This window comes from Aptenodytes patagonicus, chromosome 2, assembly GCF_965638725.1.
Source record: "Aptenodytes patagonicus chromosome 2, bAptPat1.pri.cur, whole genome shotgun sequence".
Taxonomy (NCBI): domain Eukaryota; kingdom Metazoa; phylum Chordata; class Aves; order Sphenisciformes; family Spheniscidae; genus Aptenodytes; species Aptenodytes patagonicus.
The window spans coordinates 100,185,747-100,209,959 of record NC_134950.1 but is presented as its reverse complement, the minus strand read 5'-3'; the positions used below and the strand labels follow the sequence as shown (position 1 = coordinate 100,209,959).

The 24,213-nt window shown below is 39.6% G+C and overlaps 1 protein-coding gene across 5 annotated transcripts; it reads left to right on the top strand.

The window, feature by feature from the left end:
• The first annotated feature begins 1,718 nt into the window (after positions 1 to 1,718).
• TBC1D7 (TBC1 domain family member 7) lies at positions 1,719 to 22,300 on the top strand. Of its 5 annotated transcripts, none has more exons than XM_076330552.1 (9): positions 1,719 to 1,774; positions 3,653 to 3,816; positions 4,294 to 4,414; positions 5,154 to 5,234; positions 8,725 to 8,912; positions 11,272 to 11,409; positions 13,113 to 13,258; positions 21,230 to 21,359; positions 22,192 to 22,300. In XM_076330552.1, the coding sequence occupies exons 3-9, from the start codon at positions 4,303 to 4,305 to the stop codon at positions 22,276 to 22,278; spliced, it is 882 nt and encodes a 293-aa protein (XP_076186667.1). In that variant the 5' UTR covers positions 1,719 to 1,774; positions 3,653 to 3,816; positions 4,294 to 4,302; the 3' UTR covers positions 22,279 to 22,300. The 5 variants fall into 5 exon arrangements, with proteins under 5 accessions (XP_076186667.1, XP_076186670.1, XP_076186668.1 ...); XM_076330553.1 differs by having other exon boundaries at positions 1,725 to 1,774; positions 3,729 to 3,816; XM_076330554.1 differs by having other exon boundaries at positions 1,725 to 1,774; positions 3,623 to 3,816.
• The last annotated feature ends 1,913 nt before the right edge of the window (positions 22,301 to 24,213 follow it).

Sequence of the window (24,213 nt, the reverse complement as noted above, 5' to 3'; positions counted from 1 at the left end):
GCTTCAGCCTTTTTTAGAGCACCACAATAGCGATGTAATACATCTTGACAAGGCCAAAAATGAATAATTAAAAATGATAGAGATTTGGTTGAATTTCAGTAGCTGTTTTCTGAACCTTGTGATACCGGTTAGCTCCCAACAGCACCAAACAGATCTCCTCCAGAGACGAGCGCCATCTAGCGATAAAAGATGTATTTGCGTTGAAGAAGCCAAAAATGACAAAAAATGGCACCAGTCTGCCACCTGCTGCCGTACAGAATTACTTCAAGAAACATGTTTGCTAGGCCTCGACAAAAACACTCCTGTGTGAACTGGGATTCAACAAAAGCATGTTCATTCCGCAACAGCGTGCTTTCCCCTTGGCATTTCAAAAGCGTTGGACGAGATTAAAATAATGGGACGTTCCGTGCATTTGAAAATAGGCCACTTAACTAGGAAGCTGTCTTGGTGGGTTCTAGTATTTGGAAATCTTGGTGTTGCTAACTCAGGTGTTCGATGGTCTTGTTCAAGTTTCTGCTCCTGGAAAGGGACCATGAGCTGAAAACTCAGCTCCTATTGAAAGCAGCTGCCTAGTCCTTGCAATCATACAGTTAAAGGCTGACAAGATCTCGAAGACCTGACTAAAACATCATAGAATCATAGAATCATTGAGGTTGGAAAAGACCTCTAAGATCATCGAGTCCAACCGTCGACCCAACACCACCACCCACTAAACCATGTCCCTAAGCACCTCATCTACTTGTCTTTTAAATACCTCCAGGGATGGTGACTCAACCACTTCCCTGGGCAGCCTCTTCCAATGTTTAACCACTCTTTCAGTAAAGACATTTTTCCTCACGTCCAAACTAGACCACCAACTACAAAAAAACCCCCAAATAAAACCACACTACTAGTTTGACGTCCCATGGTCTTGGCAGCATGGGTCGATTTTTGAGTGTTGGCTTCCAGCAGCGAGCTCTAGGTCCTTTATCTGTTTTGAGGGGTGGGAGTTTTAGCATCAAGTATTTTGCTCACATGTGCCAGAGTAAATCTTGATTTTGGAAAATGCACTTAGCTTCCTGGAGATTATTCTAAAAAAACCGTCCCTAGATGTCACCGTGGATGGGCCAAAACGCTAAGCATACGGATTATAGTATAGATAATATGGTGCAGGCAATATCATTCTTTGTTATTCTTCGTGGCCTCAGTGTTGAGGGAGAGAGTTATTCCCTCACCGACGAGCATTATCGGTGGGTCTTGCACAGCACTGTACTTTCTGGATCACTACTCCGTGCAATTCCATACCGGGCACAGCCTGTCCTGTCAAAACGCCCAGACCTGCAGTGTCACCTTGAGACAGGGGTACGAGAGATGCTGTTGTTTTCCTCCGGCAGCCCTCACCGTACCCGAAGCTGCCCCATGAAATGTGGGGAGGAGCACGGAGGGGGAGCCAGCACTGAGGGATGAGGGGCAGCCGGCTCGACCTGAGGGGTGAGGGGGAGAACAACCGAGGTGTGTGAGAGACCGGGGAAGCCGGAGAGGCAGCGGCATTGCCTCCAACAGCCTGCGACCCCTCCGAGGGGCACGGGGGGCAGCCGGCACCGCCCGCCCCCGACCGTTGAGCACGTGGCCCCACTGTCGGGCAGGGGCCCCGCCCCCCGGCAGGGCCGCGGCCGCCGAGCGCTCCGCCACCCCGCGCCGCCGGGGCGGGAGGGGGGGCCTGCGCATGCGCCCGCGCCGCGCTCCGCCCCCGCCCGCGTCGTGGGGCCGCATCCGCGGGCCGCGCCCGCCTGCTGTAGGTGCTGGGGGGCGACGGTGGGGTCCCGGTGCTCGCGGGGGGGGGTGTCTGTCACCGGCCCCGCTCTCATCCCCTTTCCCGAGCCCCTCTCCAGGTCCCCGCGGTCGCCTTAGCTCCCGGCGCGGCTCTGCCCCGGGGTGGCGGGTGACATGGTCCCCCTGTCCCGCGCCTCTCCGCCGCTGGCCCTCCGCAAGCCCCCGGCCTATCCCACCGCCCTGGCCGCCCCCCGCGGGGGCTCCGGTGGGGACCCGCTGCCCCCGGGCGTGTGTGTGCGGGCAGGCAGGGAGGAAGGAGGGTCGTGTGAGGGGTGCCCTGTCTCTGCCCCGCCTTGCCCACGGGAGCGGGATGCGCGCGCGTGTGGGGAGAGGGGTGGCCGTCAACTTGCGGTGTGATTTCCGGGGTGTAAATGATCCTGTGCCCAAATGTACCCGTGTGTCCCTTTGGAAACGCAGCGAAGACCGGGTGTTGCAGCCCCAAAGGCCGGAACGGTGGCGAGGCCGCTGCACGGGCCGGGTGGGGGTACGCGAGGGCCGGCCGCGCCAGCGGCGCTGCTCGGCCTGCGAAGGCTGCGCCCAACCTTCAGCTTAGTCTGTGCAGGGGAGGGAGGGCCTTCTGTAAACGGGCAGAAGCGTGTTGGCATCGCCTCTGGCTCTTTACTAAGTATTTGTATTTCATTGCTGCTGTTAAAATCACCTGGCGTGAAATTTAATAATATGATGAAAAGTGCTGTTAAGGCCAAAAAAGCATTAATCTTTGAAGACAGGATGAGTTAATGATTCTCTTCTGTACAAAACACTTCCAATGAGCTGGCTAGGGATTTGTTTCCCCCCTTCCTTTTTCCAGTTTGTTGACGACACCCGTGAAGATTGGAACGTTGGTTGTTTGCCTAACATGAAAATACATATCCTAAATTTGGAGGGAGGGAGGGAGGAAACAGTGTTCCTCCTTTTTTCCACTGAGTAAATAAAATGTACTGCTGGTATAGTGATAGTTTAAAATTATTAAAATAGCATTCCTTTCTTATAGATCATGCTGTTATTTTTCAAATGATATTTATTGTTTCTGTTCTGTGACTCTACTGTCAGCTTTCCGCAGGTGGTATGGACTAAATGTTTTCTAAATAGCTCATATTAAATTCAAATTTAAAAAATTTCAAATACTTTAAATGTAGTTGAGTGTCTAATGCATCATAAGCCTGCTTTTAGACATGGCTGCAATGTAAGTAGTAAACACTCTGATCACTGGACCCTTAAATGCACAATACATGAACATCACAGTCATTTTCATAAGGATAGCGCACAACTGGAATGTCTTGCAAGTAATATAAATATTTTTTCTCTGGTTTTGAGATAGTATTTGACCTATCTCAGAAAGCATTAATTTACCCCTTTGCTGGTTTATATTTTTCTGTCTGGTCTGGGCCCTGATCCTACAAAGCACTAACAATGGACTTAATTTGAAATGCAATAGGCTTAGTGGATATACAAATTTAAATATGTGCATTCTTTGCAAAATTGTGGCCTTTGTTTATATCTGCAAATGCTTTGTTCCTGATGTGTACTTTGGTTCAGCAAGGAAAAGAAGAATTTAACTAGAAAAGCTTATCAATGCATCATTCACCCATTGCTCCTCAGTCAAATGATTTTTCTCCAAATTTTCCTGCTGTCACTGGGCATAAAAGTTAAGATTGTTTTTAGCCCTTTGAGTTACAAAACAGAACTTTCTCATATTTGCAAGCCTGCAGAGAAGAGAGAATTGATATTTAGAAGGTTGAACTGAATTGAAATGTCAATTACGTTTGTTATGAAACACACAGTACTCACTGCAATTTACCATTGTTTCCAGTGTAGGGATGAGACATTTATTTCTTTTTAGTACTGGAATAACAGGCTCAAGATTGTGGCTGTTACAGCACCTGATAACAATGTGAACATTTAATTCAAATCTGCAGACCTCCATACTCAGCCTTACTCTCTCCTGTCACCCCTGTGCTACTGAAGCCAACATTAGCTTCTCCTTGCTTCTGGTTACATTGTCTGGTGAGTGTGAAACCTGACGATTTTACTTATCTGGGTAACAGTTGTACTTGATTAGGGTTTCTGTAGACAAAATTTTGTCAGACTCTTAACTGTATTTTTTATATTGGTTTTGAAATACAAGGTATCATGTAAAAGACTAAGTCTCTCCAGCATTTTTTTTTTGAAACTTTTTGAAAAGTGGTATAATTTACTACAGGAATAAAAAATTTAAAAAAATCCCTGTGTTTTGTTTGGAAATTGGATATCTTTAGACCTTGTTTAGATTCAGTTATTTTTATGATTGTCTACGTTAGCATGTGATGAAAAAAATCTTCAAAGATCTTCAAAGATTTTCATATTCTGTAAGGTTTATTAATACTATAGAGACATAGGCAGTCAACTTTTATCAGCATGCAAAAGTACTTGACCTTAACACAATACGAATGTATTCTTGTAAGTCTTACTGTTTCTCCAAAAGTATTACTGTTTCTCCAAAAGGAATCAATCATGGCTGATGACTCTCAGAGAAACTTTCGCTCAGTGTATTATGAAAAAGTGGGGTTTCGTGGAGTTGAAGAAAAGAAGTCACTGGAAATCCTGTTAAAAGATGACCGGTTGGGCAAGTTGATTTCACTGTTTCCTCTGTTACTTTGGTGATTTGGGGCTGGGGAGGGAATAATAGAAAATGTTGAGTTGCTGTGCTTAGTACTTATTTAAGTTTTGCATCTTTTACCACTAATCTCTGACTTATTACTAGCAGTCCTTTGAGTTTCAAAGATCTGAAAATCTGATTTTTAAAACTACTAAAGATGTGTCTGCTTGCTTGTTTCTTTTTTTTCTTTTCTTTTTTTCTTTTCTCATTCTCTATGCCCAAGAAACTAAAAGTTTTTTAATGAGAGCAATTTTAATCTGAAAATACATCGTCTCATGCTGTTAATTCCATCTAACCTCAAAACGATGAAGGTTTTGTTATTGCTGTTGGTCCCTGAGGAGTGCCACATCTCTAACAGAACAGAAAGATAAATGTTGTCCCTTTAACAAAGCCCTTAATTGTTTTGGCATAGCAACACGATTTACAAATGTCTATAAAAATGGTACAGTTTCTTCCTGGTGAAACCTAGGGTAGTTTTATTGTAAATTAAGCCAACGTATATATTTTTAAAAATTGTTGCATTTTATAGGGCACATTCTGTTCTCAGTTGAAGTGGTGAAAGCATTTGTTGATAATAGATGATGAAAGAGGGGATTTCGATCCACAGCTAAGGATTTGTCATACTTCGGTAGATCAGCGACTCAAACCTATTTATAATTATATTTAAATTTACCTCAATTTTTTTTTCCTCTTTATTTCTCTACAGATATTGAGAAGCTTTGCACATTTAGTCAAAGGTTTCCTCTCCCATCCATGTATCGTATACTGGTGTGGAAAGTGCTTTTAGGTATGAAATATAACATCTGTGATCCTCTGTAGAAATGAGTATGTAGGAAGGTGTATTTTTTCTGCTTTTTTTTTTCTCTTTAGAAAGCTAATGACATGGATTATTCTGTACTGCCTTGCCTACTGATACATACTTAGCCTATTTTTGTATCCACCTAGGATGCACAACAGCAATTATAAAACCATATTCCATGCATAGTTTTTGAGAACTTTTGCTGAAGTGTACCTAGAAGACTGTATTTCTATATTTAACTTTGTAACACTGTCCAAGTAAACTTATAAAATGGATTTGAAAGGTGGATTATAATAAGTCACTGATACCCGATGAAATACTCAGTTTTGTTCCTAAAATAACAGACAATTCAGTGGAAGTAAAGCTGTGATTAAACTTAAAAAAACTGGGCAAGGTATGAAATGGGTGTTTATTCTAAAGAGAAGCTTTGTGTTCTATAAAATCTTGGTTTCTTCTGGTTTTGCTTCTGGCTTCAAATTGTATTTGCCATTGAAGAAGTTATGAGGCCAGAGACAAATTATGGTATCCCCAAAAACCATAAAAAAGCCATGAATAGATTCTATTTTCCTTGAAGTGCGTTAGTCATAGACTAATTCAAAAGTACTAATGACTTTGCAGTAACTGGTCAAGTGTGTTGGGTTTACTAGATGCAAGGTCATGTCACTTGGAGACAGGAGGGGTTGTGGAAGGTCCAGGAGTTCTGACCCTTACAAGGTATCTGGAGAGTTTCCCTTAGAGTTGCTGCGTGTAGAGAAACACTGCCAGATTGAGTGTGAAGGTACGTTGTCTGACTGGATCTCTGGAAGAGAAATGTGATTTACCATACTGCTGGTGGTGGAGCATTGTGCCACTTTCGAAAAGCTTGAGTGTGGCTCCCATGCTCAGTCTTGTATTAACCAGGGCTGTGCTGGCAGGATGGGTGCTGATATCCAAAATGTTGTTTCATCAGGGAGAGACCAGCAGCATCAGTCTGCAGATTGGCTTGGAAGCTGCTATCTTTTGCTGTCTGTGAACTATCCTACTTCTTCGTTCTTTGGCTCTCCAGAATATGTGGTACAGATCCCATATATATCTCCTATATGAAGATTTTGGCACGTGATTCAGAGTCAGGAAGATTGGTGACTCCTACCTCAGAATGAGTATTTTATAAAACAGTTTTTCTCTGTTTTAGGATGTTTGTTTATCTCAGGCTGTGCCATGATCTTGAACAATGTTCAAGTAAATGTCTTCTGTTTCCCTTCTTGGTGTCCATGTTCCACTACGGTGTCTGGAGTTTGAAATAATGTATTAGAACGTTTTAGCTGAGTTTTAAACAATCTTTTTAATTTTTTCTTCTTTTTTTTCCCTCCAACTTTCTACAGTTTAAAAATTGTGGCTTCATATTCCTGATTATTTGGATTTGTAAGCGTTTTTTGGGGAGAGGTAGTAAATGAACAGTGCGCAGAAGGTGCAAGATCTAATTATAAAGCTTGAAGTTCTTGGCATTGATCATTGAACTAACAGACTAATCCTACTTGATAAAAGCCTCTGCTGTTAGAGTACTAATTTTAGGATGAAAAAGATTCTTGTACCCTGGGCCCTAGTGAAGTAGTCAGCATCCTTTAAAATATTAATAGTACGAAATATAGTGTAGGAGGTTTTGGACAAGTGACTCAGTGCAAGATCCTTCAGCCAAAATTATAATAGCAAAATACAGCCTCTTGGAAAACTTGTAGGTCGTTGCAGAGCCAGTGGTCTGTCTTTGTTTTAGATAGGATGATTTGTGAATCATGTGGTAACACAAAACACCTTCTGTGTTACCTGTATGGAAAATTATATTAACTTTTTTAAAGGATTTTGTATTTTAAACGCAGAGTGATTTATTTCAAGTATGCATACTGTTATTCTGTATACTCCTTGGGTGAACAGATGTACAAGGACTTTTCTTACGCTGCATCTCAGTGCTAACACTCGTTAGAAAAGCTGGCATTCAGAAAGGCAATGCAAAATCTCTCTCCCTAAATGGTTGGAACAACAGCCCAGTCCATTTCTGGTGGGAGGTGTTGCATCTCCTCTAAATCAGATCATAGAAAATCTAAATCAAATCAAGAAAAGGGATTGTGTCCTGTCAGCAAAATTATCTCGGACACATACCAAGGCTTGATGCTGTCCCAGGTTACATGGCATGTCAGCAATGTCTCTGTTAACTGCCTGTTCAGGTATGACTCATGATGGTTTCTGGACATCCCTGTGTTGTTAAACTTCTTTTCTGTCTGCCTAAGGTAGTCTTCTGTATTTGAGGAGAGCAGTTGTCAGTATGTACATAAAAGTCATGATGTTGACTCTGTTTTTGCATAATGTGAAAAATGTCTTGCTCTGTCCCAGCTTTTGAAATGCAGACGGGTTTGCAGTTGGAAAGTAAAAGATAATATTCTGTCAGACTGAAGCTCAGCCATTTTGTGGTTTAACACTTGGCAGGAATACTTTTTTCTTTAAATGAGAGATAAAAGCAGCAGGTAGCCTGTTTCAGAACTGATTTTTGAAGAATGCTTTGTTCTCATGGATTTCTACAATGGGAAAAATTCTGCTCCACTAGTGATATGGTAGTGGCATTTTTTTGCTTTGGTGTATGTAAGATCTTATTTCTGTTGAAGCCTGTGACAGTGTTGTTGTGAACATCAGTGCATGGCAAGATTGAGTCTTGAGTGAGGGGAAGGATCGAGTGAAATGTTGAGCGTCTCTTCTGGAGAGACGCTCTGGTATTCTTAGGTTGAATCAGTTACAGATTAAAACTTATGTGATTCATTTTGCTTCTGAATGTTGTGTTAGAGAGGATTAATCTATGATACAGCGGGTAAAGAATTTTCTGGCAGAGATCTAATAGTAAATTAAGTAATACTGGAATGTACGGTATCTTTGCATTAGTTAATTGCATATATATATTCTCCGGTCATCTCAGACAAAGTGTAGAATTTGAGAACATGAACAGCTAATGTATGTAAAAACTACAGGTAGGTATAAACAAGTAAGATTCACAATTTAAAAATAAAGGTTGCTGGAGAGGGAGAATAAACCAATTAAATTATTTTTCATCTATCCCAACAATGACATTTCTTATCAGCACATTGATGTGGTATACAAAAGAGTTAGCATTCATTTGCTGAAAACCTTGTAGAAGAGCTTGAGAAACAATAGTCTAAGGGTAGATTTTGCCCGTGCTCAGTTAACGTATGAAATTTGTTTTTATAAATACAATGCTGAAGTGCTTTGTTGGTCTGTTGACTTTCAATTCTGTAGAATTCTCCCTGTATTCTTTGACCAAATTTATAAACAAACTGCAGTGCCAGGTCCTACATTTCTGTAGGCTGGAGTTGTAGTAAAAATTGAATTTAGGCAGATCTCTTGGAAATGGGAGTTTAAGTGCTCTAGTTTTTTCTCTTTACAGTTGCGTATCTTTTCTGTTTTTTATTTATTTATTTGTTTGTTTATTTTTTCTTAGGAATTATTCCTCCTCACCATGAATCTCATGCTTTGGTGATGAAGTACCGGAAGGAGCAGTACTGGGATATACACCATGCTCTTCATGTAATCCGTTTTATTAATGATTCTACCCCACAGGTAGATGTTTTCCTCCGCGTACATCAACTGGAATCAGGAAAATTGCCTCGAAACTTGGCTTTTCCATTGGTCAGTTGTCATTTTAACAGTCTTTTAAATACAGTATTTTATTTAACTTCAAACTCTAAACCTGTGAGAAACTGAACTGCAAGTAGCCCCCAAATGCACGTAGATAGACAAAGTAAGGTGAATGGAAAAGAGAAGTACTAGCATAAAGTAAGGGATTTTAGTCAAAGTGCTTTTGTCTTTTTCTTCCCCTAAGTACTTATGTAAGATTTTATGCCTTAAAATCTCTTTTGTGTATTTTGCCTGCTAGGCTTCAAGCCTTTTGTACTCTAGTACACTTCAGTTTCTTTATAGCACTGAAATGAAAATGACATAATTTTATTGGAGCTCATAGATTCTTAAATGTCTTGGAACAAGGATAATTCAGAGCCGGTACAAGCAGCGATTTATTGCAAATTACATCATATATTTAAATTATTTGTTTTTAAATCTAGGCTTTAATGTACTGACCTCCTTTTTCTGTTAGTCTGAACTGATCCAGGCTCCTGTCAGGTAATGCATGTACTCTGTAGTTTACAGTGTACTCACATATGGGTAAACGAGTCTATGTTTTGATGATAAGTCTATAGTGTGATGATAAAACCAATGTGTGGATCTTATGTATAAGCCTCTATGAAAGATGAGGTGATGAAAGGAGCCGTGGGACTTTCTGAAGTGGATTTTATCCTGTATTTAATGTTAATTTATCCATGTTCACTCTAGCTCAGCTTGCTTTGTTATTTTTCATCTGTAATAAAAAAATTTGCCATAAGAACTTTAAAAAAGTTAAAAATAATAAAAAAAAGGTTAAACAAAGTTAACATGGAAAATTCAGTAATATTTTGGACTGGAGGATTATATACAGCATTCTCTTGTCAGAGGAGGGAGAGTGTTTTTGTGCCCTTACCATTGCCTAGGAATGTGGCCATCCTACCCTGCAAGTTTCCTATAGAGAAATTTCCTTGATCTTGGCATGTGACCCAGTGGGCTGAAAATTCATCCCTTCTAGAGCAGTACTGCTTTCTGAGCAAGTGTTTTGTCAGTGCATCCCAGAGCACTAGCTGCTCTCAGTACTGTGATGGGGTTTCATAGAGATGGTGTTTATCAGATCCACAGTTACTAGTCCTGTACCTTAAGGTTGTTTTGCTGCAGAAAGCATTTGTTCTCTTTATGCCAGCCTGTTTTCAGTGTAGTAACTGTCCCCTTAAACTTATAAGGGGGTACTGCTTGATAGTAATGCAGATGTTTTATTGCGGAGGCCGAGGGAGTATAAAGATGATGTTGGATTGGTCTAAATATTTTGAAGTGTTTGAGTCACAAATCACAGGAGTCTGCTAAATATGTTTTGTGCATGTGAAAGCAGAGAGTTTAAGTAGGGATATGTGTGTATTGCAGCAGTCTATGTAGCAGAGGCATATCCCAGTAGTATTTAGACTATCCACACATTTTGCATGAGTTGTAATCTGTGCAAAAGCCTGTGATACTATAGCTTACTGCTACTGATGGTTACAGTAGATCAGCCTGTGGATGCATATCTGGCTTGTTACCCTGCCTCCTAATGTAGTCAGTACTGCCTGCGTAAGGAAGACTAAGAAACAGGGCAAATATAGAGCCTTTCCTTGTGCATCTTCCCTGTTTAGACACTTCCTGAGCTAGCTGTTGGCATGAGGTCTAGCTCGTTTAGAGTTAGTTCGCCTCCACCTACCCTGTGTGCAGTCATACCGTTAACTGTGGTTTAGGCATGCTGATACTTCTGTTAGGAAAGTATATCCTCAGGAGAAAAGATGATGGCGTGCCCATCACATGCTTCTGGTCATGTATTGTGGGGAATAAGATACTCGTCACCTGGAAGAGATGTTTATTTGTCTCTAGGAAGATGTTTATCTCAAACTAAATGATTTTCTGTATGTTGAAGGTAGGCATACAGCTCCTGGCTGCATTATTTTTTTCAGTAACTGTAAAATCCATGACAGAAGTGTTTGAGGGCCCTGTTTGGCCCTTAGCAAGGAATAGGATGAAAAATTCTGCTGCTCTGCAGTATAAAAATGTGGGGCATAGAAGTAGGATTATCGCTACCTTGTTAGGATGTAGTATCATCTCATTTGAGAACATTTGATAACTTTGAATCAGAGTTGTTCCAAACTCCTGTTGTATGTTTTGGTTTTAAAAGCAAGACAAGTCTTACTTGTCCTGCTTTAATAGGTATCTGTCACCATAATGCAGCTGCTGCCCAATGTATTATGTATGAAAGTCAGAACAGCTCTTTGTGTATGCTGATTCCAGTTTGTTTTCCCAAATAGCAGCGAAAAGGAATATAAGAATAATTTAAATCAGATAAGTTCAATACTTCTGTGTAGTTCACTTTTTTGGCTTTGTTTTCCAGGAACCTGAAGATGAAGTGTTTCTTGCTATTGCTAAAGCAATGGAGGAAATGGTAGAGGATCCTATAGAATGCTATTGGCTTGTCAGTTGCTTTGTGAATCAGCTGAACAGCAAGCACAAAGATTCATTACAACAACTGGTAAGGAAAAACCACTTGTTTCTGTTTCTTTTTCTGGAGAGCCAGTCATGGAAAGCATTAATATATGGAGACAACTGGAGCATCAGAGGTGACACCCTTGGATTCTGTTCCACCAACAGAATGTTTTGAGAAACAGTGAGGAGTGCTTTTTGGGTTGTGACTGTGCTGTCCTGTAAGACACTTTGTCTAACATAACATTAGAAATTGTTTTTGTTTGCTACATGGTAGTTTTCAGTTACATCTTATTTTCTCTTTAGGTTAGCTAAAGCTTACATTGTATCTAGTTGAATTCTATTTCTCACAAATTGGTCATTTAAGAATTTTCTTTATTTTAAACAATTAAAAATGTCACAAAGTTAAGAACATCTTGATGTGTATCTGCTACTTTTTAGGCTGCATCTCTGGCATCCACATGCTGCTCATTGGATGATAGACAAAGCACAATTGTTTTGCTTTATAAATGGAGCAGGGTACTACGCCTTCAGAAAAACACTATGTTGCAAATTAAGTTATAATAAAAAGTGGAATAGGGTTCTTTTGGCGCTATGATTTAAATGCTCTCATAGAATATTAATTTTGAATTTCTATTTTACTGGTTTATAAAATTAAAATTTGATTGTAAAGAAAATGTATACTTATAAAAATTACAAAAGCTTTTGTAATTCTTCAAATAGTCCTAACAGATAAGAAACTTTTAGTTAACAACATCCACTGAGATAAAAGTATCATAGTACCTGTGCACTAGCAATCACTGAATGAAAATTTGTTGCACAAAATTATGCATGTCCTTTGTTTGTTATTCTTCTGGAACTAAGAAATACTTTTTAAACCTACCTGCTGTTGCTGGAGGTGATACATTCAACTATACCAATTTCTGTAATTCCTTTCAAAGGACAGAGGAGCATTTTTAAAGAAAATATGTGTCTCACTACATAGAGTGCCAAGTGTCTCCCTCCCTAAGTTTTTGTTTTAATACGAACGTTGTACCAAGACTCTGGATGTTAGAATATGGACAAAGGAAGTATTTTCTCCCTTTGACAGCTGAAGTCATTAGCTGTTTACCTAATTATGACAAAAAGCATAAAGGTATTCCTGAAGTTATGGAAATGTGTATTGTGTTACATTAGAATTTAAACAAAAGGAGAATTATCCACGTTTTTCTGTGGAGAATTATCCACATGTTTATGCTTCTAGATACTTTGGGTTTTTAAACAAGAAATCAATGTCCAGCTTTTAATATGTTGCACAGGGGTTTATTCTTAGAATTGACTTTCTGGGTTTTGCTGTATTGTGTGTAGATTTTTTTTTTGACGTGTGCTAAGGCGATTAGGTTTGAGGTGAATGAAACTCAATTTTACTTGTGAAGGCAGCAGTAATTAGTTCCCATTTAATCTCTGTGTTGCCTTAAGCTCTAAACACCTCCTTGCATTAGGAAATACTGCATATTTTGGAAGTTCTGCTAGTGGTCAGCAATTTAAGGAAGGTTCTTTGTTTAGTTAAGTGCTTAATTTGCTAACTGCAAAAATCAGCAACACTTGTATTTTGGAACATGATGTTTTTAGTTAAAACAATGTAAGTTCATTATTTTAACGTGTTATTTTATGCCGATTGAATTTATAAGACATTTCTTGTCTTACAGTGTGTGTTAACTATGGAGGGTACTCTGATGTGAGTTACCTAAAATTTTCCAATTCCTTTCTCAGCCAAAAATTCTGGAGCAGTATTTGAACATTGAAGATAACAGACTCCTGATGCATCTGAAAGCATGTGCTGCAATGAGCAAACTCCCTTACGACCTTTGGTTTAAAAAGTGTTTTGCAGGCTGTTTACCTGAGTCCAGTTTACAAAGGCAAGTTCTCTTTTTTTTTCTTTCTGTTTGTAATTACGTAGTAGTTTTAGCTTTTTGTCATCACTAGCGGGCAAAGAGCTTTCCTTACTTTGTCTGTAAGATTATGGAGTTAACTTTGTTGTTGACTTGGAAATGATAAAATTGAATTTGATTCCACTTGTTACTGACGCAAGATAATCTCTGTGTTATTTCTCGCATTGAAATTAAAAAAGAATGGAGTTAAATATAGCGGCTGATTCTGTCAGACACTTAATGCCTTCTAGGATTTAAAACTCCCCTCTTAGTGATAGATAGCTGAATGATAGTCAGTTTTCAGGCTCTTTAACCAAAATCCTTGCTTAGGGAGTGACTGTAATACTGTATTATCATTAGATGAAAAAGATTTTGGGAATGTGTACTGGTTTTGGCTGGGATAGAGTTAATTTTCTTCACAGTAGCTAGTATGAGGCTGTTTTGGATTTGTGCTGAAAACAGTGTAGATAACCCAGGGATGTTTTAGTTACTGCTGAGCAGTGCTTACACAGAGCCAAGGCCTTTTCTGCCTCTCACCCCACCCCACCAGCGAGTAGGCTGGGGGTGCACAAGAAGCTGGGAGGGGACACGGCTGGGACAGCTGACCCCAACTGACCAAAGGGATATTCCATGCCATATGATGTCATGCTTAGCAATGAAACTGGTGTGGAGGTTGGCAGGGGCGGCCGCTGCTCGGGAACTCGCTGGGCATCGGTCCGTTGGTGGTGAGCAAGTGTTTTCATTTGCATTACTTGTCTTTCTTGGGTTTTATTTCCCTCTCTTTGTTATTTTTTTCCTCTTTTCCTTACAATTTTTAAAAATCATCATTATTTCTTTTAAACTATTAAACTGTTTTTATCTCAACCCACGAGTTTCTTTCTCACTTTTACCCTTCCAGTTCTTCCCCCATCCCACTGTGGGGGGGAGTGAGCGAGCAGCTGTGTGGTGCTTAGTTGCTGGCTGGGGTTAAGCCATGACAGAATGTTTATTTTAAAAAGTACTAGGGCAGGTTCAGTATTACAAAGTTAATGAAATAGTGCATTATATCAGGATCCGACAGTTAGAAATAGGTTGTCCAGCTTTTAAAAGGGGAGAAAATTCTTGTGCATGGCTCTTCACTGAAGGGCTTTTGAAATGAAGCTTGTGTGATTTCTCTAGTTCTGCTGCCTGAGAACTCTTTGAAAGCAGAAAATTCAAGCTAGATGTAGAGAAGCATATCCTTTCTGCATTAACAAGAGTTGCTAATAGCTGAGCAGGAGGTGGCACAAAGAAAACAGTGGTTTCATTTTCAGCTGCCTGAAAACTTTGAGAAGTAACAAGGTTCAAAGGAAGTTTTACTTCAGCACCTCCAGGGCTTCAGTGGCTAGTATAGGAACCTAGAGTGGAAACACAGCGCTTTGTAAAATGCTCTGTAGAAAATGCTTTACGGTGGTAAAGTTGGTTATAATCTGAATAGTGAATGCAATCTTGCTTGTTTATCTGGGACTTCACATTTCATGAAGGAAAGTGGGAAACAGCTGTTTTTAAAAATGTTTTATTTGCCCTTATGAAAATAAGGGGGTTTTAGGGAACAAGCTATAAGATTAGAAATCATGCTCTCTAGTCTTGTCTGGTCTTTGAGGTTCTGTAGGTTTTACTGTTGGCAAGGAATATGTCTGAGAAAAAAAAATTTTGAACCAAAACTGAAGGATTTGGTAGTAGACCTTTAGGTGTTATGCTGTGTGCAGCACGGTAATTGTTACATGGCACGTTCTTCTCATCGAGCACCTATAGGGTTCCAAAATAGTCATCTCTGTGTAGTGGTTGTGCGTGATGTGGTGGTTAAAAGCTTTTACTACTTTAATGGCTACAGAAATTATGTAAGCATGTTTAAAATGTTTGTTACATCCTTAAAAGCAATTGAACACATATGGTCTGCCTGCATCTCTATTTCACATTTGCATTTGTAGGTTACCTTCAGCAGATAATGACTGGCCTTGTTTCATTGTGCTTTCTCTGTATGAAACTTAATGCCTTAAAAATTAAACTACTGTCAGTAGAAGTGACTGCTCTACCTGGGGCTTGCCAGTCTCTTCAGGCCTCTTTTTCTGTAGGCTTCTGTGATCTGAAATAGACTTTGCAAACTACTGCATTAGGAACCTCTTTGCATGTCTTCTAGGAGATATTTTTGTTTAGAGTTTATGTGATTTAATTTTGCTACCAGGTCTTAAGGCTGAGAACTAGAGCTGAAAGAGGAATTTGCAGTTTTGCTATTGGAAGATTCAGGTTTTTTTTTTTTTTAATTTCTGTTGAAAATCGAACACTTTATGGAGCTGTGTCATCTTGATAGTGTAAAAGAAAAAAATCTAGATGAAGAATTTTGATTTCATATTTCATCTTGTCAGAATCTTTAGTTTCAAACTTCTACCATTTTGAATCAGTTCATTTATATAAAATATTTTGTCTATAGTGTACTGTTTAGCATTCTCATATGCTGTTTTACCTTACTGAAATAGAATAGTTTGACCTGAAATTTTTTAAATACTTTTTTTTTTCATGGAAAAGGTCAAAATACTGTTTTTTTTATATCACTCTGGAATAAAAACAAATTTCAGTGTTGGTACTTCAGATGGCACAGCAATCCATTTTCCCAACAGTTCTTGTGGGAACATGATAAAAGTGCACTTTTTCTTGCCAGTTTAGGTTTCTGAATTATTCTGTTGTAATCATAATGGCCTCATTTGCTAAGGAAATAACATACTTCATGGGTAGCATGTGACAGATGAACTTAATTAATGCTTGAAGATTCAGTTTGGATTAGAAACTAGAAGCCCGAATGCTTATCTGAAATGTATCCAAATGGCAGTGTTGGAACTGCTGAGAATTGAAAACAGGTCTCCAATTCTCCTGTGAGGTTTATTTACTTTTTTGTCAAGTGAGAGGTGATCTGAGCTCAGTCTCTTATGATGTAATTTAACTTATGATTTAGCACTGTATTTCTTAGACAGGTTGCTTGCTTTCTATAAATTGTAGTCTTCTCTGCCAGGCAGCTAAATCTGAATTTCATGGTTTTCTTTTTTTTTTCCTAAGGTGTACAAGATTTGTATATGCTATGCAGAACTTTTATCCAATGATGGTGAGATGAAGTTGCATAATACCAGCTTTACTCCTGACAGGCATTGTCATTCAGTATAAATACTGTTTATGGCATACTTCTCCTAATTATACCATAGGTAAAATTTATGCATCAGTTTAATTTAAATGGGCTTGGAAAATGTATATAGACAGGTTTCATGCAGAAACTTTTCCTTTGAGCTTATGCAGTGTCTTTGCTTGCCCTAATACACTTGACATATTACGCAACAAGCTTCTTAACAAACTTCTTATAGGTACCACATTGGTAAAAGAGAGGAGCAGACTGGCCATTTCCAAGGCACTGTATCCTCAGGGCTCTGTATCTCACCTGCAGTATAGACAGGGTGCTTCCTGAAACATGAACCAGCCTGTTGCACTGGCTCGAGAGGGACAGAAGAGCTTATTTGCCTCTGAAACAGGGAGAGAACCAGATCACACCTTTGTTTTTATACTCACCATTGCCCTGTTTGCTCAAATTCTGCAACAGCATATCAGGTCATCTGTTCAGTAAGCCCCATGCATGGAGAGCTTTCAAATGGTGCCGTGTGGGCCCTCTGCCGGAGAGCCCTGCTGTTAAAGCTTGGTGTCCCGTTTGTGGCTTCAGCTCTACAGGCAAAATGGTACTTTGGCTGCCAGATTATTCCAGCACTGTCACCCCAGATGATCCAGCTACAACAGAAGTCGTGCAGCTTTGCAGATATAATTGTGAATAAGCCAGGCATTTTTTTATGGCCTAATGTTGCCAATCACATATCATGCCCCTGACTAACACTGTTTGTATTCTGCGCTGAAGACTTGGCGTTAGCAGGACTGTAATAGCTGATGGGTTGCTGTTAGGTTATTAGCCTCTGGTAACTTGTTTGTGGCAAAGTATTTGGTAGTTCTCCTGAAATCTTATGACTGCCTTTCAAACTGGCACCACCTCGTGTATTAATATATGGCTTTTGTAGTTTTACATCTGTGATCTCCATGTCCTGCATAAATTACATCTAGTGGTAAAAATATAAGTCATTTGTTAGTAGACACAACAGAAATATGAAAAATGCCTTAAATTTACCATAGAGTGGGAGGGCATAAGAAAGTGCGTGTGGGCTACTACTATAGAGAAACTTAAGTCTGTTTACCTTTGTCTAAATAATTGAGCTGCTTCCTAGCTCTGGAGATAGATGGGCACAAGATCATGACATAACATCAGAATGAGACTTGTGTGAGTCTCATCATGTCCCTCCATGCCCAGTTACCATTGGAAGGACACCCAGAAGTGCAGGCAGAGAAGCAAGCATTGGTTCTCTTGAAACATCTCTGGCCTGGATGATTGGAGGACCAGAACCAGGGAATAAGGTTGAGTGTGCTTACTGTGCAGCCTAGGGGGAAAAGCTGTGAGATTAATGATAATATTTCAAAAAATGAGAAAGCAGCAATGCTGTGATGCTTTTTGTATACTACTGCACTGTAGTGGTTGAGGAACATCAGAAACTGCCTTGAGAATGCCATGCTTTCACACGCATGCACACACACAGTAAGTCGTACGGTGCCTACAGGAAAAGCTCAGTGAAAAAGTAAATGGCTTCATTTGCATAATCCTTGGCATGCTCTTTACCTTCATAGCTTTCCGTTTCTTTTTATTTTTCCTTGTGGTTGTAACTACTATTTCACTGTTGAAGAAATACCTACAAGAGTGCTTCTGTGGTTAATTGAATACTGTTACGTTTCACAGAGGATGATAGTCATACAAAACATGATGAATTTAGTGTATACTTTCTTTTTCAGCATTCCTGAGTAGGGCTATAGGCACAGTTGCCCGACACTTGTTATAATTTTCCCATCTCTAGGAGTATAAAAAAATGGGTAAAAAGTCGTGATCTCTGACAGCATACTTGGTCTTAAGTGTTTGATGTTATTTAAAAAGTGAAAGTAGAATACCTATGTTATCATCAATAGAGATACAATATATAAAGGCTGCTATATTAGAATAGAACTATCAAAATACATGTTTCCTTGAAACTGCTGTGGGTTTTTTCCATTCTAAGTAAACACTTTTCTGACACAGTTTATGTTGCTATTCCTGGCTCTACTGGTATAGACAAGGTGCTGACCGCTGGTTTGTTTATCACAGTGTCACACAGTCATTCCCTTATTGCTGTCACTGGTGGAGTTGCATTGAGAGTAACAATAGCTGGAGATGTTAAGGGGAAAAATACTGCAGCAGACATAGCTGGTTAGTGCTGACATCTCATCTGCTTTGCTATGCACCCTCTTCCAAAATTTGTTAGACACTGGTGATTTAGATACTGCATCTGTTTTGCCATTGTTAAAACATTTGTTCTGGAATCAGACTAAATAATGCAGGAAAAATTAGAGTGTTTTCTGAGCGTGAAATGTAAACCTACTGTAATGTAATTATGGAGACTGAAGTCAGGAGACTTGGAAGCAAAATAATGAAAGAAGGCTGGGTATTTTATATCTGGATTAGTAAATTTGTATTCGAATTAACATGATCTTTAATATGAACTTTAAAAATTCTTTCCTGTTTTTGAGGTCTGTTACTCACTGTATTGTCATTAATAGTTACAGGTCTGATGCCCATGAAACACATGAGGAGCTGTGCTTGGGTTCTAAACAGATACGTTTGTGAAGGAAAATGTATTAGAAGTAAACAGGGATGACCTGTACAGTGTGGTCTCAGTTTTCTCATAGCCTTGCTTAAATCTTCTAGACCTGACTTCAACATCAGTGTGATATTTACAGTGATCACTTGTCCTGGGATGCTTCAACCACAAAGAAAGCAGTAGGATTTTAATCTTGGATTAATTGTAGCGAGACAGGGAATTAAAACTAAATTGTAAAGGGGAAAAAAATTGGCAGTGCCTTTTTTCCTGTCTGTCCACGTGGGTTTTTTGTTTGTTTCCTTCTTTTTTTTAAGAATAGTCCTGAGGATTTTACATATTCTTTTCCTCATTTCTTCATTGTACGTTAAATTCTAGTCTATATTTTTTGATAAATGGAGAGGTGGTGAAAATAGTGTCAAAAGAGTTATGTGAGTAAAAGGTTAAGAAACTGACAAAGAATTGACTTGAGTCACAGTGTGAAAAATAAGCACTGTGTAACAGCAGCAACCATTCTGCATTTGGAGTTATAAAAGCTTTTCACAAAGAATGACAGGTTGAGGTTGGCAGGGACTTCTGGAGGTCATCTGGTCCCACCAACCCCTCTGCTCAAGCAGGGCCACTTAGAGCTGGTTGCCCTGAACCGTGTCCATGTGTTTTTTGAATGTCTCCAAGGAGGGAGACTCCACCACCTCTCTGGGCAACCTGTGCCAGTGCTCGGTCACCCTCACAGTGCAAAAGTATTCCTGATGTTCAGAGGGAACCTCCTGTGTTTCAGTTTGTGCCGTTGCCTCTGGTCCTGTCACCGGGCACCACTGGAAAGAGCCTGGCTCCGTCTTCTTTACAGCCTCCCTTCAAGTATTTATATACATTAACGAGATTCCCCTGAGCCTTCTCTTCTCCAGGCTGAACAGCCCCAGCTCTCTCAGCCTTTCTTCACAGAAGAGATGTTCCAGTCCCTTAATCATCTTCATGGCTCTTTGTTGGACTCTTACTTCTTAACTCCTTCTTGTTTAAAGATATGATACCTACTCTTCAATTCAGCTGTCAAAGTTCATGTTATGCCTGCGTTGTGTTTTCCTGGCACTCCAGGCTGAAGGGCAAATTCTTCTGAGAGAGGAGGTCATACAAAAATTGAATTGTCTTTGGAAGAAGCATACCCATAGATCCAAGTTTGTAGGTGGGCTGCAGAAGATGTTTTCCAGTTAGTGTTGCTGTATTCAGAGATGATGGAAGATAGTATGTGATCTTTGTTCCTCATGTTTTTATTTGGAAGGAGAAACACTTTTAACAAGTGCCCAGAAGGAGCAAGAACAGTAATCCTCAGAAAGTCCTTCTGACACAGCTTTTAAAATTCAAGAACTAAAAATAATGCAAGCCCATAAAAGCTGCCATCTGACAGATGGTTTCATACTGGTTTTGGATAATCTTTCATCCTGAGTCTGATGAGTTGGGCCTGAGATAGAGCTGCTGGCTGAAGGATGATTTCAAATTGTTGCAGGCTGTTTTAGTAGCGTGGATCCCTTTTAATATTCATCGAAGTTCTGTTGCTAAAGTACTTGCAGCCTTTGGAGGCCTGCCCTTCAGGTTTTGTTAAAACTGCGAGGTCCAGGTACAGTTTCATACAAGTGGTAGGAATGCTTAGGTAATTCTGAGAGAGTCTGTGCACAGTGGGATGGATTGAAAGACTTAATAGTTGTTCCTTGTGTCTAATTTAAACGTCATGGATTATATCCTGCTCATATATCATATTTGTATCTCATACAGCAATGACCTGGAATATTTAGCTTCTTGAGATGTAGTAGTTCAGTATTACATCCTTTTGAGTTTTCAGCTACTTAACTGTTTGAAGAGTGTCTTTATTAGGCATGCTAATAAAGTTTGTTTCCTTTTTTGCACTAGGAAAAATTCTCACCTTTGCCATATGCTGTAGAATAGTTGTCACAGTTCAGGCTATTAAAACAAGATTGGCTTTTTGTATTTGAGCTTGTAAACAGTTCCATTTCTAAACAAGAACACACCGTATCAGTACATTGCTGCTTGCCATCACTCTGTACAGATTTAGGAGTTGATAAAACATCTTTTATTTACCCCGACCTGAATAATTCAATACATTGCTGTTATTCAGAAAAATAATCTGGAAAAAGGTGCTTGTACAAAGACTGTTCTAGCAGATAAATAAGCAGATAAGCACTACAGTAATGTTTAGTGATTCCTTTTCTTTTTTTTTTTTTTGTAGAGTTTGGGACAAAGTTATTAGTGGGTCCTGCAAGATTCTTGTTTTTGTTGCTGTGGAGATATTATTAACCTTTAAAATTAAGATAATAGCACTGAATACTGCAGAAAAGATCACACAGTTTTTGGAAAATGTAAGTACTCTATTGTGCTTTGTATTACCTTTTATGGTTTATAAAAATGTGTTTCAGCCTTAAAGTCATTTGCCTGTTGCAAACATACTGTAAGATACTATTACGTTACTTACTGAGAATAGTGTAGTAGTACCAAGGTGAAAAGAGAATGCATGGGGATGAGAATAATGTTTTTTTCTATCAGGAGGTAAGGCTTTCATAGAATGAAATGATTTTTAGGCTTTGGGGAATGTGTTATCTATGTTTGTACAGATTTGACAATATTCCTTGTGATACTAAAAGGTTTTTCTATGAAAGTAAGTGCAGATGAGGTGAGGTTAATTTTCCAGAAGATCCTTACAGGGTTGGTTTCTGGCACCTTTTTTGCTCTGCCTGAGTGTGAATCTATAGACTCAAGGTATGTTTTCTGTTGATGTAAGGATGGGATCATGAACCTGACCCTGAACTTTCCTTCTATGAATAGTAACGAGCATCGCAGCAGGGTTGTAGGATCCCAATGTAACTGAGGTTAGTTAGATTAGGTACATTTGTGGTCATGGATGGCCAGTATAAGTTCTGTCTGATGTCAGGTTAGGGTTGTGTGAAGTGTGAGATGCCTGGGTGGTCATCTTACCGTTTTGTAAATAAAAGCTTTTTGTCTAAAATCTGGAGGTAATACGGTGCGTGTAGGACTGAGGGATGGTGGGATGGTAGGGCAGGGAGATGGGATTCTAGTTGCGTTTTCTTTTTTATAAAGAGATAAAATCTGACCTGGAAATTTAAAATCTTTATTTTAAACAAAACAGTCCAAATAAAGTACTCTGACAAAGCATCTTGCCCCGATCTTTTGTAGATTCCTCAAGATAACACTGACGCTATTGTCAGCAAAGCTGTTGATCTGTGGCGCACACACTGTGGGACTCCAGCACACTCAGTCTGAGAACTTTCTTCGCTTATGACAGCTTGGGGAAAAAAAAAAGACCTTTGAAAAGACATTTTACCACTCTTCCCCCATCCTAGTGTGATGTTCTTCATTACCTCTTCTATGTAAAGATGCTATTAAAGCAGCTAATAGGATAGTGATCAATATGTAAATATTTTTCAATAAATACAGATGGAATGAAGATACCTCGTGGTGGTGTGATCATGTCCAGAGTGTTTCTTGGCCAGCCAGCTACAGTATTCTCATTGCACAGTGTGCTTTCTGGCTTTTGGAGAAGTAAATCTAACTCTTGAAGCAAGGTAAATAGACTTACTTGTTATTTAAAAATGTTTTTGTGTGCCAGCTTATACTTGATATAACTAGTTACTACTTGGAGGTGTTTTTAAGGTGAATTTACTAAATGTTAGTCTGCTGGAACTCTGGTGAACAAGCATGCCTTTGCTAGAAATGTAAATGTACTCTATTAATACCGTAAATTTTCAGGTAAATGTTCTGGAAGAGGCGTCACAAGTTTGAGGTAGAGGACATCACAATGACCAGGGGTGACACGCTTTTCTGAAGTGTCTTAAAATACTTTCTTTTCATCTGTCAGCCAGCTCTCTATGGCTGTACCTCCTTCTTTGTTCTTCATGGAGGATGCTCTAGAAAGGTGGTTCTGTCTTATCCTAAAATGTAACTTTGGGCAGGTATGGAGAAAATCAGTGGGACGAGTCAATATAATTCAGAATTACAGGCCGGTAATAAACAATGCCTCTGCTGAATGCTTGCTCAAAGTTGTTGTAATTTGGTTCTTGTTTGGTTTAGATTTCAAAATAAATTCAGTACAGAAATGTAACTAACGATATAAGTAAAAGTAGAGTGATTAGCCGTAGATAGAGATTTGCCGTAGAACTAATCTTTTTCGTGTAAAAGTGTAAAATTCTATTTCTACATCTTGCATAGACCAGGGAATTGTATATAAAAAGGTGTTGCTTGGCTGTTACTCGACTCAAATTGATGCTTAGTGTGCCAAGTATGCTCATTGCACTTGAAAGAACGCGTTTAGCTTGCACTCAGTGTAGTGCAGACTTGAAATGCTTTAGAAGCTTAACTTTTGTTTTAAACTAGGTCAGCTTTACCTTCCAACATATTAGCTGGGGAGGCGTGGAGCTCAGTTCAGGTTACACCTAAAAACCTTCATAGATGATCTATGCTGGATTCTGAGGTGCTGCTGTTAGTGTTCCTGAAATGCCTGAGTTTACCCAGTTCAGAAAAAGCTTGTTTGTGTCTGCTTTGAAAGCCGTTGCTGTCTCTGCATTGTAGTGTAATCCATTGAGTTCACTTCAGATAGGAGCTTGTTTTCCTAGTGTAGGCATGAGAGCTGGGTAACGTGGATAGGAAAGAGCATATACATTCTGTGAGTAAAACAGCACTGCATTCCGTAACACGCAACGCACAAGTTTTTCAAATAATGGCCATGGGTACAGCCTGAGAGATTACCCATTTGAACATTTTTCCCTCAGGCTGCACAGCTTGTTCACAAAACCCCCAAAGTTACGTATGCATTATTCGGGCCTTTACATGGCAGATTACTTAGTCATTAAAAAAACAAGGACTGGTGACACTGAAGGTGTTTAGCAGGTTCAGTCCCGAAAGGGAATCAGTAAGTCATAGTCTGAGAAGAGAGATGCACTGAATCAGGATTTGAAGTCCCAGTTAGTGTTATTGCTTCCAGACTTGCCAGTGGGTGTTCCTCCAATCGCTATTTGACTGAAGGCTCCAAACTTTTTTTGTTGTTTAGTTTTTAATTTAAAAAAGCCTTTCTCCATCAATAGGCAGGCCCTGGAGCTGCACAGACAAGAGACAGATACCTACTTTCACAGAATCACAGAAAGGTTGAGGTTGGCAGGGACCTCTGGAGGTCATCTGGTTCAACCAACACCCCTGCTCAAG